The sequence below is a fragment of the Seriola dumerili genome, unplaced genomic scaffold, assembly GCF_002260705.1.
Source record: "Seriola dumerili isolate Sdu_G_001 unplaced genomic scaffold, Sdu_1.0 BDQW01001556.1, whole genome shotgun sequence".
NCBI lineage: Eukaryota > Metazoa > Chordata > Actinopteri > Carangiformes > Carangidae > Seriola > Seriola dumerili.
Window position 1 is genome coordinate 486,312 of NW_019175811.1, and position 15,026 is coordinate 501,337.

Consider the following 15,026-nt stretch of genomic DNA (forward strand, 5'->3'; position numbering starts at 1 on the left):
CACAAGTGTCTAAACTGTATTAACTGCATAATAGTTATTAAAACCAATGTGTAATAATCAATATTAGTGTCATTGCTATAAATAACATGAACGGCATCAGGGTTAGTAATAGTTTTGTTAATAAGATTTGTGTTAATAAGAATTTCCATGTCTAAGTGAAGACAGACATTTGTTTTCGCTTCCGATGACAACTTTCAAAATAAAGCCTAGCGAGTAAACAAACGGTCAAACTGTCAGCTGAGCTATACTGAAGACAGATTACTGTTGGGTCTTACTAGTTACCAATAAGAGTATTGTCATATATAGTCATATGAGTCCAAGAGCTTTTCAAAGTTTTGGAAGAAACGACAGAAAATAAGCCATGGAAAAAATAAATCAATAAGTAAAAGCGCAGAGAAGATATTCGGCAGTCGGCGGTAATGCAACACCAGGGGAGTACAAACACAAACCGCAGAAGAAGAACAGGACATATGATGCGCACCTTCCGCCAATATGAAGGCACTCAGGGCAGTTTCTGCCTTTGATTTTAAAGAATAAGCCTTGTTAATTCTACAAGTGCTGAATCCTCTAACTGGACTTAAATAGATGCGACACCGACTTAATATCCTGGGTGAGACTGAGATTGCTTTTCTTCACATTGTCCGTTAGACACGCTGCTGAAGCTTCAAGGCCCCACGCTAAGATAAAACATGAAGTCATTAGCTCTTTGGTTAACTAACTTTAGCATTAGCATCCATTCGCTTGTTTTTTCCAGCACGAGGCATGCAAAATACTTATCCTTAGTCTTTAACCGCCTAAATATTACATATGTACGACTGTAAGACATTTAAACAATAGTATTGAAGTCGTGTAGTTGGCTAAGAACTTTAGCTAATCTTAAGCTAGCATGCAAGACTCGCTCGCTAGAAGTTAGCGCAGAGCAGCTGCACACACAACAACAGACCAAGCCATTTGCATGTGTTTATGTTTAGGATGTGTGGCTACCAGTAGGAAAACTAAAACTGCAAGCAGCCCAGTCTATGAATTCCAGTCTTACAGGAAAGTTGATAAATGAAAATTAGCTTCTTAGTTGCTGTGTAGGGTGCTAAAAGCTGTAGCCCTGTACTTTGAATGAATGAAGTCCGGGCTGAAAGTCAAACATAGTCACACAGCATAGAGAGTTCGGTGGTGTGTAGTTTTAGACATATTGTTTTTAATGCCATTGGCCCATTAACTTTTATAAAAGTACTTCATTAACATTCCTACATAAGTCTCAGTGTGTTGTGTATAGTTGTATTGATGCAGACGACTTATCAGAGACACATCATTTGACATGGTCTGTCATGTTTCCAGTCCTGCAGAATGTCCAAGATCAGGCGGAAAGTAACAGTGGAGAATTCAAAAACCATATCTGACAGCAGCAGCAGCACCACGACCAGCAGCACCAGCAACCCCGCCGCCCCCTCCCGTAGACCCAGCGTGTTTGAAAGACTTGGTCCCAGCACTGGGAGTAATGCTGCTGATGTATGTATTGTCTACACTGCTAAACACTTACATGGATGCCAACAGTGATGTCTATTAGTTTCCCAATGCATATGATATAGCTTATTGTGCCCCTTCACATCCATTCCAATTTTGGGAGTTCAAAGACCAGGGTCGGCCACAAACCTGTGCCCCTGTTCAGTGATTCAGTCTCCTATTTAGGGAAGTAGGAGAACCTATTTAATGATATGATAATGATTGTTCTGTGTTTTATGTTGAACCCCTTGTCTTCCTAATCTCCCTACTGTGATGCTGTTTCAGTTCAGTTTGTGGATGTTGCTTTATCTCATAAGACTCATTTGTGTGTCCCTTCCAGAGTCACTGTAGAAATTGGTTGAAGACCGGTAATTGCAGTTACGGCAACACTTGTCGCTACACACATGGAACTCAGCCACGAGGCAAAGGATTTAGCTTTAGTCGGTAAGATGGCCTCGATACACCATTTCCTTTATTTTCTATCAGCATGTTTTTTGATTTATGTCCATGTCAAATCAAATGTATGATCTATACAGTAGCTCAAAAACATATGTATGTTTTTTTTTGTGTGTGCGTCTTAATGGAGCAGGTCAACCGAGAGGCCCACAGGTGATCTGCGGGAGAGGATGAAGAATAAAAGACAGGATGTTGACCCAGAAAACCTGAAGCGAGACCTTGACGAGCCCGCATCCCCCACAGCAAGAGTGAGTTCTCTGCTCCATTTGTCTCTTAAGTTATAATCTGTCGGTGAATCTGTAAACTAGGGCTGATTTTAAAATGAAGAAACTGCTCTGGTGCTACTGCTGACTCTTAATCTGAGGCTGATTTTTACACTGTGATGAGCTTGGAAATATGGTACATTTAGTCCATACAAAATAAGAAGAAGCAGGTGTCATTCTAACATCAATGTGTGTGTGTCCATCTACAGCAGAGAGACTCCTCCAGAGGCCGACACAGGGAGAAGGAGGACATAAAGATCACAAAGGAGCGCACCCCAGCCAGTGAAGAAGAACCCACAGAGTGGGAAACCAATCGTGAAGGTACAGTAGACTGTTTTATAATGTTTAGGCTTTTTAGTTTATTTTATGATTTAGTGTGAACTGAAGAATATTAATATGGGCTTTGATTTTGACAGCCTGAAGATAAAAGCCTGTGTTTTTTGGTTTGACTTTCAGATTCGGATATCGGTGACTACGACTACGAGTTATCCCTAGAAATGAAGCGCCAGAAGATTCAACGTGAGCTGATGAAACTGGAGCAGGAGAACCTGGAAAAGAGGGAGGAGATTGTCATCAAGAAAGATGAGACCCCCACTAAAACAAGAACCACCTCCTTGCCGAAGGTAAGTAACATTTGGCTATACAAACTAGTTACTACTTTTGTTTTGATTTCCTCCAGGGCAACTCACGGCACTCACAGTGAAGTAGTAGTCTGTAAGATGGACTCTGATTTGAATCTCCACCTGATTTGTCATGTCTGTCCTTCAGGCCTCCCCGGAGCAGTTAAGCTCTAAAGATTCACCCTCATCCAGGAAGTCCAGTGGCTCCCCGAAACACAAAAGTGGAACCAAAGGGCTAGGCTCTGGAAAGAAAGAGAAGAAAACATCCATTTCCTCCCCTGTTTCAGAACCTGCCAGGTAGGATTCCATTGGTGGCCTTTTTTGTGAAGGTTAGGTTAGTTAGATACCAGGATAGGTTATTGGCCATGTGATCATTTGGCCATTTTTTTCTATTTGATGATTACAATTTGAACCTTTTCCATCTTCTTCCAACCAGGTCTTCAAAAGGGAGCCATAGTAAAAAGAAAGGGCCCCGCACCCCCAGTCCTCCTCCCCCTGTCCCTCTGGACATTCCTGTGATGGGGAAGAAACACAAAGGCAAGCACAAAAACAAGGAGAAGTCTGAGGAAAAGCAGAAAGAAGGGAAAGATCGGGGACGAGATACAGAGAAACACAAAGAGAAGAAGGAGAAACGCAGGTAACACTGTGGACTGCAAGCAAATTCTCTCCCACTCATCCTCTGTCATCATCTTCAACTTGTAATCCTCATTCTTCTGAATATAAACTTGTCGTTTACAGGGACCGATCAGACAGTTCCCACAAAGCCAAGCGGTCAGTGACATCAGAGGAGCGTTCTGGTAGTGTTTCGTCTCCCTCCAGAGGTGCTTCACCCTCAGCCCGGAAGAAATCCACCTCTCCTAAAGCTTCGTCCCATAAACCCTCTGCACTGGCCTCCTCTCCTCGCAGGTTAGCACATGATCATTTTCAGTATAGTTGAATCGGTAAATACTGGACAAAGTGCCTGCAAGGAACTAACCATGTTTTGTCACTGTAGGTCTCCCTCTCCTCCACGCCACCAGCGCAGTCCCACTCCTCCCCGCCACCACTCCCCTTCCTCCCACTCCGGCTCCTCCGCCCAGCGGCACTCTCCTTCTCCTCCCCGTCGGCGTCGCTCGTCCTCTCCCGCCTACCATCGGAGCAATGCAGCGGGAGCCTCCTCACCGCAGAGCTCCAGACGCTCCCGGTCACCTCCGGCCTCCCACGACGCCTCCTCGCCCCACCGCCGATCTGACAGGTCGAGCCCCAGCCGGCACCACTCCAGAGGCAGAGAGAGGAGCCGTGGTGACAGAGAGAGGAGTCCGCCGGCCCAGGAGCGCAGACATGAGCGCAGAGATGGTATCTTTATGTTCTTCTCTTGTATTTGTCTTGTTTCTTTTGTTGTACTTTTTACCACATGGAGCAATGAGGGGGACAGAAGAGAGGAGCAGGCCCGGGCCTACATGCTTTTTATTAGTCAGTTGAAACAGTAAAAAAAAAAAAAAATTGAATCACTACATTTCCTACCACATTATTGCACAACAACATCTGCTACTGTAGATTTAGAATATGACTAATTTTGCACATTGGTTGGGTTATATGGGCAAATGTAGCAATCGATAAGTTCTTTATTGCTTCCTCTTGAAAATGCTCCTCTGGAATCAATACTGTGTCCCCTATGCCTTGTAAGATGTGTTGAAATGAAAATAATCCATTCTTCACTTGTTAAGCTGCAGTATGTGTCCTTTTTTCAAACAGATAGCCGCAGCAAGCGAGAGAAAGACAGTGTCCGTGACGACCGGGACTATGACTCTGAACAGGTTTCATCACGAGACGCTAGAGACGACAGGGAGACGAGAGAGGCTCGCGAGCGCCGGGATCGAGGAAGGGAAACTACCAGAGACTCTCGCGACCACAGAGACAACAGGGACGTAAAGGACTCCAGAGAAAGCAGGACAGACACCCGGTCCAGTCGAGAGTCCCTGGAGCGTCGGGACCGTGAACGGGAACGAGAGAGGGACCGGGAGAAGGAGAGGGAGAAGGACAGGGAGCGAGAGAAGGAGCGAGAGAGGGAGAGGACCGACACCCACAGGAAGGAGGAAATGTCTCAGGACGACAGGAGTTATGGGAGAGGTCATGGTCGTGAAGAGGGAGGGAGAGCTGAGGGAAGGACAGAGAACAGGACAGACAGAGCTGAGAGGAACGGACGAGGGAGAGGGCGTGCTAATGAAACATCTGATAAAGGCAAGAACTTGAAGACAAGGTTACACTAACTGTGCCTCTATTTTTTCCTTTGTGTGTGTGTGTGTGTTTGTTTGACATTTTTTCCTCTATAATACTCTCCCTTTTATCATCTGTCAGGCTCAAACAGAAACTCCCGTGGTTCCCAACTGGAAAGCACCCATGATAGCTGGGAGTCTCGGAGCAGTGCGGTGCGCGAGCGGAGTGTGGAGAGGAGCGCAGATCGCAGCGCTACTGAAAGAAGCTCTGAGAGGGGTTCAGACCGAGATCGCTATGAGGGTGACAGAAGAGGAGAGCAGGCCCGGGACTCCTCTTACGACAGGAGAGGAGGGCACGGAGAGCGGGATCGCAGAGACAACCGAGAGAGAGGTGGGGACCAAAAAGGATGTTCATCCAGCTGATCAAAAACCACGTGGAGAGTTTTGGGTAGTTGTTAGTTTAAAATTGTTTGACTATGTTTTATTTTAACTTTCTGTTTTTCCAGATCCAAGAGCAGCTTCCCCAAACAGGCACCAGGGGCGATCAGAGGAGCCTGAGAGGGAGGAAAGGAGGGAGGACCGCAGGACAGATAGACTGGAGGAGAGACGGGACGACCGGAACCGCGACCGAGAACGAGAGCGAGACAGGGAGAGGGACAGGGAGCGGGAGAGAGAGAAAGAGAAGGACAGAGAGCGGGAGAGGGAGCGGGAGAGGGAGAGGGAGAGAGAGAAGGAGCGAGAGAAGGAAAGGGAGGCTGCGGAGAGGGAGCGGGCCAGGGAGAGAGAGCGGGAGCGGGAACGAGAGAGGGAGCGGGAGCGCGAGAGAGAAAGGGAACGCGAGGAGCGGGAGAGAGAGAGGGAGAGGAAAGAGCGAGAACGGGAGAGGGAGCAGAGGGAGCGGGAGAGGCAGCGGGAATGGGAGGAGAGGGAGAGAGGAAGGGAGGAGAGGCGGGAAAGGAGAGATGAGACCAGGGAAGACCGGTCTGTTCGAGAAACCCGGGACGATCGCAAGACAAGGCATGTATCAGCTTAATGCATTATTTTCAGGTATTCCTTAATATCTTACATGGGAACTATGGGACAGGCACCTGTTACATGCTTTTCATTTCTGGAAACTGTTTTCATACATAATTTATAAGTATAAGGCACTCCCAAAAATAGAATTTCATGCATCACTTTCATCATATTTATTTAGCTACAGCAGTAATTCTCCTCGTCTCTCCCTGTAGTCGTAAGAGGCCCAGGGTGGAGAGCAGCCCGAGCCCCCGCTCCTCACCAAAGCGACGCGACCACAGTCCGGCAGACAGCGACGGCTACAACAGCGCGGAGGACAAAAGTGAGCGCCCGATTGGCCGAGGGCAGGCCAAGCTCCACCCACAGCCCCTCCTCCCCAGCCCAGTGTGTCCGCCTCCATCTGACAGTAGGGGAAATCTTTTTGAAAAGGACACACTCCTGTTTAATGGGGAATGCACCTCTCGTATAATGCGCACCCTGGAATGCACTGTTAACTATTTTGAAGTTGGATTTTTCTTTGGTATCGCTTGTTAATATGTTTTGTCTACATGTCATGTCTTTTCGTTTCACACATTCAAGTATTTGCTGGCTGTCCCAGTTAAATGATGTCAGTGTGAACAGACCAAAGTCATTTGGCAATTAAACTTGCACTTTTCCTCTGGCTATAATGAAAAATGCACCTTGGTTGAGTTTCAAGAATTACATTTGTCTTCATTTGATTTAAATTGTCCTTTAAAGGACATTGCTTCTAAAGCGCTCCTTTATATGACATTTGTCCTCATGGTAACGGCACACACCTCAACTGAACTGATGTGACTCTTCCATGTGCACGTACAGGTGGCGATAAGCATCGTCTGCTGAGCCAGGTGGTGCGGCCCCAGGAACCCTTGTTGCGTTCACCACCGAGAGCTGCTCCACCTGATGACAAGCTGGGTCACTGGAAGGATGAGGAGCGCAGAGGAGCCGGGGACAAAAGGGAGACACGCAGCCGCCACGAGGAGCTCGAGCCTCGTGTGGAACGCAGCCGAGGAGGCGACAGACGAGCTGACCACCTTTCAGATGTTCCGTCTGACTCCCGCAACAGAGGCAGAGACCAGCGAGAATCCACGCCGCCGCCACCTCCTCCTCCTCCTCCTTCGGCCCTCGCCACTGGCAGTGACGATCGTGACACCGCCAGCTCCTTGTCCCACGAGGAGGGCAAAAAGAAGACAAAGGCGCAGAGGAAGGGGCTAAAGAAAGGTCGCAAAGATGAGGAGATAAGCGGTGTTAACAGCCTGGCTGCTGTAGGGGACCGCTTCAACCTCGAGCCCCCAGCCAGTGTTTCTGCAGATGGACCTCCACCCTTGCACTCTCCCAGGAAAGTAGCCAAGAAAAAGGCGCTTGACCGAAAGAGGAAACGGTCACGAGGAGGAGAATCTGATGTGTCTGAGGAGGATACTTCAGCCCACCAGCCCCATAGTAAGAGGAAGAGAGGTCCCCGGACCCCACCACCCTCGATGAGGCCTGATCACCGCGGCACTGGAGGCAACACAGAGCCGTCTCCCCTGTCCAAAATGGACAACTTCAGTGACTGGTCAGATGAGGAGGTTACAGACCGAGGAGGAGGACCACTTGAAACACATCCTCCCTTGGCTCCTGCTGAACCTCTAAGGAGAGGTGGCGGTCCAAGGATGGGCAGGGACAGGGAGAGGTGCAACCCCCCACCCATTGCCCCTCTACTCCCTCAGGATCCTCCCATGTTGCTGCAGACTCTGACTCCACAGCCCCTCATGTCCCAGCCCCTGCTGCGCAAGCCCCCTCCAGAGCAGACGCGCAGCAGCAGCATGGGGAGCAACCAGAGCCGCACATCATCCAGACGCCTGCGATCACCCTCCAACGAGTCGGCCCACCGAGACGACCTCCAGGGTGCACGATCCCGCCGGGGAAGGCTGCAGGGCACCAACTCTCGCGACCGGGATCGAGAGAGAGAAAGAGAACGAGAGCGGGAAAGGGAGAGAGAGCGGGAGAGAGAAAGGCCGGTCGTAAATGACCCTCCTGGGGCCGAGAGGAAGTCTCGAATTGACCAGTTGAGGAGAGGAGAGCCCAGCCGCAGCACCTCATCAGGTAAATACACACATCATGGAATTATAACTGCATTAAGGAACAGTATATCACACAATGAAATCTCTGATCCTACCCTTACATATACCTGTCTCTGTTGTCTTACAGACCGGCAGGATTCTCGCAGCCACAGCTCCAGACGCAGCTCTCCTGACTCTGAGAGGCAGACCAGGTCCAGGTCCCGCGCCGGTTCGTATGACAGTCGAGAGCGGGAGAGAGACAGGGAGCCGTTTGAACGGGAACGAGACCGAAAGGATCTCCGGCCTCAGCAGCAGCAACAGCAGCAGCCGCCCCTGCTCCTACAACAGCCCCTCCAACAACAAAGAGACTGGGAGCCCGAACCGAGGGACTGGCCCAGCAGGGGACGAGAGCCCCTGCTAATGCGTCCTGGCCGTGAACCTCTCCTGAGGGAGCGGGACATCAGGGACAGGGAACGCTTACTCCCTGAAGGACTCATCCAGCAGCATGAACGGGAGCGGGAAAGGGATAGGGAGCGGGAGAGAGACAGTAGAGGTGAAAGAGGCGTCGATCGAGAGAGGGAGAGGATGATGATGATGGACCTACCGCCCCACGGGGACCCCAGGGCTCCAGGACGAGGGGACCTGAGGGGAGAAATGAGAGGAGACGTGCGAGGGGACATGATGAGGCAGGACAGGAGTGACTATGAGCCTCTGCTGCCAAGAGAAGCCTTCAGCCCTCCAGAGCCTGAGAAAGCGAGCAACAGTCACCATCTCATGGGAGATCAACGAGAACGGGAGCTGGAGAAGGCGGACAGCATCGACGGTAAGAAGCTTCAAGTGTACATGCACTTTTATGCCACTTTCCCCCAATTTTTCCCAAGGTGGATATAAAGGAGTCTGTGTGCACTGTGTTCTCAGGAGATGATGATGGTAAAGAAGACGATGGGCAGTCAGTCGCATCTGTTGGAGAGGAGTACGAACCAATCAGTGATGACGAGCTGGATGAAATTCTGGCTGATAGCCAGAAAAAGGAGGATCAGCAGGATGATGAAAAAATTACAGGTACCAGGAAATACCTTCCTCTTATCCATATTTTACTGGTAAAATACCATTAGCTGCTGCTTGAGGGATTGATTAATTCCATTCCAAATTAACTGTTTGCTTTTACTGGGAAATATTGCTTTAAACATGAAAACAGATCGGATGTACCTTGTAAAATCAAACCCCCAATGCTACATCCCGACAGGTCCTCTGGATGTGATCGATGTGGACTGGTCCAGCCTGATGCCCAAACAGAAGCAGGAGCCGCGGGCAGCAGGGGCAGCATTGCTACGGTTCACCCCAGGGGCTGTGCTTCTCAGGGCAGGCATCTCCAAACGACTTGCTGGGCCTGCGCTCCTGGAGCAAGTCAAAGAGGTGTGCAAGTCTGAGCTGGACGACCCGAAAGGTGAGAGCTCTGACATCATCGACCCATAAACTTTTATTTTTATCACAGTCGTTTGCACTTCACTTTGTACATCATGGTCTTTTGATAACTTTTGTTTTAACATTGATTTTTTTATCCTTTTTGATTTCCCTATGTTTCATTTATTTTAAATTTGTAACATGATTGTATTTTTTAACTCAGCAAACCAATAAACTACTTTCGTATGATCCATCCATCTAAAACTCACTTTCACTTCCATTTTGCCAGATGCTGACAAGCTGTTCGAGCATGACCTTGGGGCCCTGAACATGGCAGCCCTGAACAGGCGGGTGGAGAGGGCAGGTTTACTGAGCAACCTTGGGCCCTGCTGCAAGGCCCTGTGTGCCCGCAGGGACTTTGCCATCCGCCGGCAACTGTTAAAAAATGACAAGGTAGATGCCATCCAGTCACTGACTTGTATGAATTTAATATTGACCTTTTTCTGTGTTGATCTTAACTGTATTCTCACAAACTTAGTTGTTTGGAGAAACATGTTTAAATCTCTTAAATGTTATTTTCTTCCTCAGGGCCTAACAAAGCAGTACCCCACTACACCCGTAGTAGACAACGAGCTGCTGCAGATGAGCATGCGTCTCTTCAGAAGGACCATGGCCGGCACGGCTTCGGCCCCAGAAAAGTCCGACAGTGGGTCGGCACCAGCGGCCGAAGTTGCTGCAGCTGTTAGTAGTAAGCTCAGCACAGCACAGCCTGAGGTGTGTGTGTCCTGAAAGAAATGGGCTTCATGAGTAAAAGACATGCAAGTGAAGGCTTCTAAGCCTTCACTTCTTCCAGCCCCTAACTTTCCATCCCTCTCTTTCCCATTTCATTATACACATAACCTTTTTAGACAGGAGAGGAAATAAAGAAAAAACGGCAAAATTGTGAATTTCTCAGTTATGCGTTACATGTTTTGGATGTTCTGCAAAAGCTGTGCCATAGACTACTGGACATTCTAGCCTATGGAGGTGTGTAATGAACCATGTATGCGAAACATAAAACACCTAAAATGATTTCATGTTTTTTTGTGCTTTACAGTGTTTTAGAGCAGCTTTTTAACTGTCTGTTTCACCTGCCTAACCACGTTCAAACGACTGTTTTGTTTTCATATTTTGTGCATTGGTTACTACAACTGTGCATTAAAATTGTTAGATGTTGATTTTTGTAATGGGTCTTTTGCTTTGTATGAAATTACTGTCCAGCCTTCAAATAATGTCACACTTGATTGTTGTTGTTACTGTATTTGTTTACATTATATCACAAGATATCTGCAGAACAAATCTGTAGCATTTGCTGCAGAGAAGTAACCGACCAGCAACACTGAAACTGAAACATCCTGCCGGGACTTGAATGAACGTTTCTCATGAATGAGCACTGCCAAACTATTCCTTTATTGAATGTAAGTTGTTAGAACTGTTAGTCTGTGGACACATTATTGCTTTTTGCTTGATGTATTTGTTTTGAATAGTTTGGCAATGTCTCCCTGAAATGAACTGAAGTGAGTGCAGAGAACACTATAGACTGCAGAATACCAGATCTTCAACACTGCCATGTGGAACGCATCCATCCAAAAAGGAGCCAAAATGCTCCTGATAGGAAAAGACCCTAGAGTGCTTAGGTAAAAAAAAGAAAAAGACCTGAAGATAATTAATTTGAACTTCACATCTTGTTTCTGTGTCCCAGTGGTTGACCATCCAGAGTCACAATAAAAAGACTTGTACAGGTGGATAAACTGAGGCTCTGGGATGTGGTTGTATCAACACTTGAAAATAGCAGGTTGTGCATGCTGTGAGTGCTGGGACAGAAATTCAATGGACAAATCACCTTCAGTGTCACACTGAACAGCTTAAAGAACAGAATAAGAATGGAAAAAGGCTGTTAACTTATAGACCTGGATTCAACATGACACCTCCCCCCCGGCCATGCAACTGTGACTTGAAATCTGAGTGACATTACAGACATGGAGAGACTGGGCTCTGATGAAGCCCATCATCTTTAAGTCTGTCAGACACTTTGCTTACATGTTTCTTTTCCAAGGTGTGCAAGTAATGATAGCTGGTTTAACTCTGTATTTTATTTGTATTTTTATTTTTTACTGTAAAATAAATGTAGAATGACATTTTTAAATTGTAATGACATTTTGGCAAATAAGGACAACTGGGGACCTGATGGAGTTCAAATGTAGTGCTAGGTGAGATTAAATTACTATAACTAGGGCTATGAAGACAGCCACTAGATGAAGATGTTTGCATTTTGAGGTAAGTGCCGAACTTGACATAAAAACACAACCCCCATAGGGTCCTTTTACCTTTATGAGTGAGTCTTTCATTAAGAATTTTCATTCCTAGAGAGGAAGTGCTACATCTAGGATCTTTGGAAAAATGTTTGTTTTTTTCTAAACTTTGATACTTGAGTTTTAATTTCTCATTGACGAAATAACAGAGATAATAATTTATGTGAATATTTTTGTACTTTGATACTAGTGTTTGATGAAGAACATAAATAGAGCATTTGTCTCATATCTGGTTGTAGACCTCCATAATCCTAACAAAGAAATCTATTATGTTGTGAATGGCTGAAATGCCTCATGTTCTGTCTTAAACTGGTTCAAAGCCATGTACAATGACTGAATTCATTTTTTGTAAATCATTACTGCATAACACACTATATATGATCCTGACAAAAGAAACTGACATAAACAGGACAATCTTACAACATAAATATTGTCAATGCCTTGTCTAAATAGTCTGATCATGTAAAACAATATCTCTTGTGGTCTCTATTGTTTCGAAATCTTTTAAATAATACAAATATTTGTAAAATTCTATTTAATATGTTTCATAGTAGTGTATTTAATTTACTATTTATTTCACATCGCACACTGTACAATTATTAACGAGTGTTGAAAAACGAGATATCAACACTAGGAACCTTGTACTTGTACATTTGTTGTTAACAGACATCAAATAAAACGGACCGGTTTCCTTTACCCACAATCCTCTGCCTTTAGTCCGTCCTTCCGACTTCCGTCTCAGCTTTGAGTCGATGTGAGTATTTTCTTCGGAAAATTATATTTCTACAATCTAACGCCATCCTGCGATATTAACGATACAATCGAACAAATACCACACATACATATACATATTAGTGTTGCTTTGTGTTTTATGTGAGGTTTTTGATGTGGTTGAACATAGTAAAAGATGATTAAAAGCGACGAATGTTAGCGCCCCGATTGATTGAACCGGAGTGGCTTCAAGATGCCGTTGTGGCTATGTTGTGCTCCTTCTGTGTGAACTAGAAATCGTGCTATATTGTTTACTTCTAATATAAAGCACTGGTATTTGTTTGATTAGCTGTTTCTTTTAACGCCAGTGCAATTTATTTTACCCTTTAGCCCGCGGTAAGTATTAACAGTAGAATAGCCCCGCGTTAGCTAGTCTATGGTGTAGTAAAATGGTGTCGGGTTGAAGTTTGCAACCCACATTTTCTCGTCTAAATAGCAAAACCAGTGTTGGTTTTTCTAAAAGGTGGACTGATGTAGCTAGTATTTCACGGCTCCTGAAACGTTCACGTGTTCCAACAGTAACACAAGTTTGTTGTTTATAGATGGCCCCTACCAAGAAAGGAGAAAAGAAGAAGGGGCGTTCAGCCATCAACGAGGTGGTGACCAGAGAGTACACCATCAATGTCCACAAGCGCATCCATGGAATGTAAGTACTGCAAGAACACAGGTGGCCATGGTTGATGTAAGGGACTTAAACGCACTGCAGTTAGTATTATTATATCAGCTGTCAATGAAACTTAGTTTTGCTACTTTCCACTTAGATTTATTCACTGTACAGTATTTTACAGACAGGGATAAGAGGGTGAGCACTTCTTGAACTTGTTTTCAGTGCTAAAATGTGTTTGCAGGGCTGCAAATTGAGTGGTATAACAACCAATATTCAAACTTTAAAGTGTCGACACACATGGCGCATCGCATTTCAGCGTCTTGAGATTGTTCACCCAAAGTATTTAGATACAATGAAATGACAGAGGTTAAGACTTTCATGTGCACAACTGATGGAAGTGTTGGTAGTGTTTTATAAACAACTAAATCAAGTGTCAGCATTGGAAGTGATTTAATTCTGTTAATGTTGTTGTCTTGCAGAGGGTTCAAGAGGAGAGCTCCCCGTGCCATCAAGGAGATCCGCAAGTTCGCCATGAAGGAGATGGGAACTCCTGATGTGCGCATTGACACTCGCCTCAACAAGGCTGTGTGGAGCAAGGGTGTCAGGTGAGATGATCCGCTTTAAATACTCATATCTGAGCAAAAACATACATAAATCGTCACATCTTGCAATGAAAGTTCGTTGCAAGATGTGAAAATTTATAGTACTTTTTTTCTTTTTGTACACAATGTAAGTTACAGTTGAAAATGTGCATCACTGGCTGACCGTAACTGCCACCAACGTGAATCGAGGAAGTATGATTGGCCTATATCAATGTTTGTGCCACATGAAGTATTTGGTGCAAGAAATTCAATTGTCAGATTTTACGACACACAACAAAGACAAGAAACAAGCCAGTTACATTTATGCTTAAGAAGTCAGTGTGATTGATAAAGATAGATCTGTAGAAATGAACATAGTCTCTATGCAGTGCTTAATGAACATATGAGATAACTGGAGGATTTAGTGGCAAATCATTTGCTTTGAGTGAGGTTAGTCACTTTTTCTGATTCAATACTGTCAGCAAGGAGACAAGAGAAGACTGGAAGATACAAGGACAAGTCACTGTTTTCCAGTTACTGTCTGATTAAATTGGATACTCTATTTTCAGTACCTGAGGCTAAATATATGAAATTCAAAGGGTCAGCTTTTCAGAACATTGGTTATTTTTCCCTGAAGTTCTCAGTATCTGAATGTGGGTTTGGTACACAAGTGCTGAGATTAGGACATCTTGTTGGTTGTGACATTTTAAGTCACTCAGTTATCTAAACTGTCAATTGTTTTGACCCTTAAACTTCTACATGTGTGTGAAATTTGAGCTATGGCACATCTGCTGGCCAGTGTTAAGGTTGCAGCATCAAATCAGATAACTTGCGTTTAGTGGAGATTGTAACCTGTTCGTCGGTGTGCAGGAACGTGCCGTACAGGATACGCGTACGGCTGTCCAGGAAGCGTAATGAGGATGAGGACTCTCCCAACAAGCTGTACACCCTGGTCACATACGTTCCTGTCACCACATGCAAAGGTAAACATGCCGCTCATGGTCTTGCTCATTAAAATAATGAACCAATAGACATGTCATTTAACCCTCTCTCTTTCTTTTTCTTCCCCAAAAGGTCTGCAGACAGTTAATGTTGATGAAAACTAAATTTGTCCCCTCTGCGAGTGGAATAAATGAAATAAAAGGAGCTCTTGTCTTGTGTCTTTATTTCTGCTTTTGCACTCAACTGAATGTTTAATCTGAGGTGT

At 45.6% G+C, this 15,026-nt stretch overlaps 2 protein-coding genes across 2 annotated transcripts; both read left to right on the forward strand.

The window, feature by feature from the left end:
- The first annotated feature begins 470 nt into the window (after positions 1–470).
- On the forward strand, positions 471–11,837 carry zc3h13 (zinc finger CCCH-type containing 13). Its single transcript, XM_022768379.1, has 20 exons — positions 471–610; positions 1,333–1,503; positions 1,838–1,941; positions 2,087–2,201; positions 2,426–2,537; positions 2,673–2,839; positions 2,985–3,133; positions 3,273–3,473; positions 3,575–3,742; positions 3,831–4,171; positions 4,571–5,056; positions 5,174–5,422; positions 5,538–6,048; positions 6,261–6,451; positions 6,883–8,148; positions 8,254–8,928; positions 9,024–9,167; positions 9,352–9,552; positions 9,799–9,962; positions 10,098–11,837. Exons 2-20 carry the CDS (start codon positions 1,342–1,344, stop codon positions 10,296–10,298), a joined length of 5,607 nt encoding a protein of 1,868 aa, XP_022624100.1. The 5' UTR covers positions 471–610; positions 1,333–1,341; the 3' UTR covers positions 10,299–11,837.
- Positions 11,838–12,546: 709 nt separating this feature from the next.
- rpl31 (ribosomal protein L31) lies at positions 12,547–14,965 on the forward strand. The gene is made up of 5 exons (XM_022768372.1): positions 12,547–12,614; positions 13,174–13,277; positions 13,718–13,843; positions 14,690–14,802; positions 14,894–14,965. The coding sequence occupies exons 2-5, from the start codon at positions 13,174–13,176 to the stop codon at positions 14,923–14,925; spliced, it is 375 nt and encodes a 124-aa protein (XP_022624093.1). The 5' UTR covers positions 12,547–12,614; the 3' UTR covers positions 14,926–14,965.
- Positions 14,966–15,026: the final 61 nt, after the last annotated feature.

Excerpts from the sequence above, each read along its gene's own strand:
- rpl31 (XM_022768372.1), top strand. The coding sequence starts at position 13,174 with ATGGCCCCTACCAAGAAAGGAGAAAAGAAGAAGGGGCGTTCAGCCATC. Across the intron at positions 13,278-13,717 it reads CACAAGCGCATCCATGGAAT|AGGGTTCAAGAGGAGAGCTC; the intron begins GTAAGTACTGCA and ends GTTGTCTTGCAG. Across the intron at positions 13,844-14,689 it reads GTGTGGAGCAAGGGTGTCAG|GAACGTGCCGTACAGGATAC; the intron begins GTGAGATGATCC and ends GTCGGTGTGCAG.
- zc3h13 (XM_022768379.1), top strand. The coding sequence starts at position 1,342 with ATGTCCAAGATCAGGCGGAAAGTAACAGTGGAGAATTCAAAAACCATA. Across the intron at positions 3,474-3,574 it reads GAGAAGAAGGAGAAACGCAG|GGACCGATCAGACAGTTCCC; the intron begins GTAACACTGTGG and ends TGTCGTTTACAG. Across the intron at positions 3,743-3,830 it reads CTGGCCTCCTCTCCTCGCAG|GTCTCCCTCTCCTCCACGCC; the intron begins GTTAGCACATGA and ends TTGTCACTGTAG.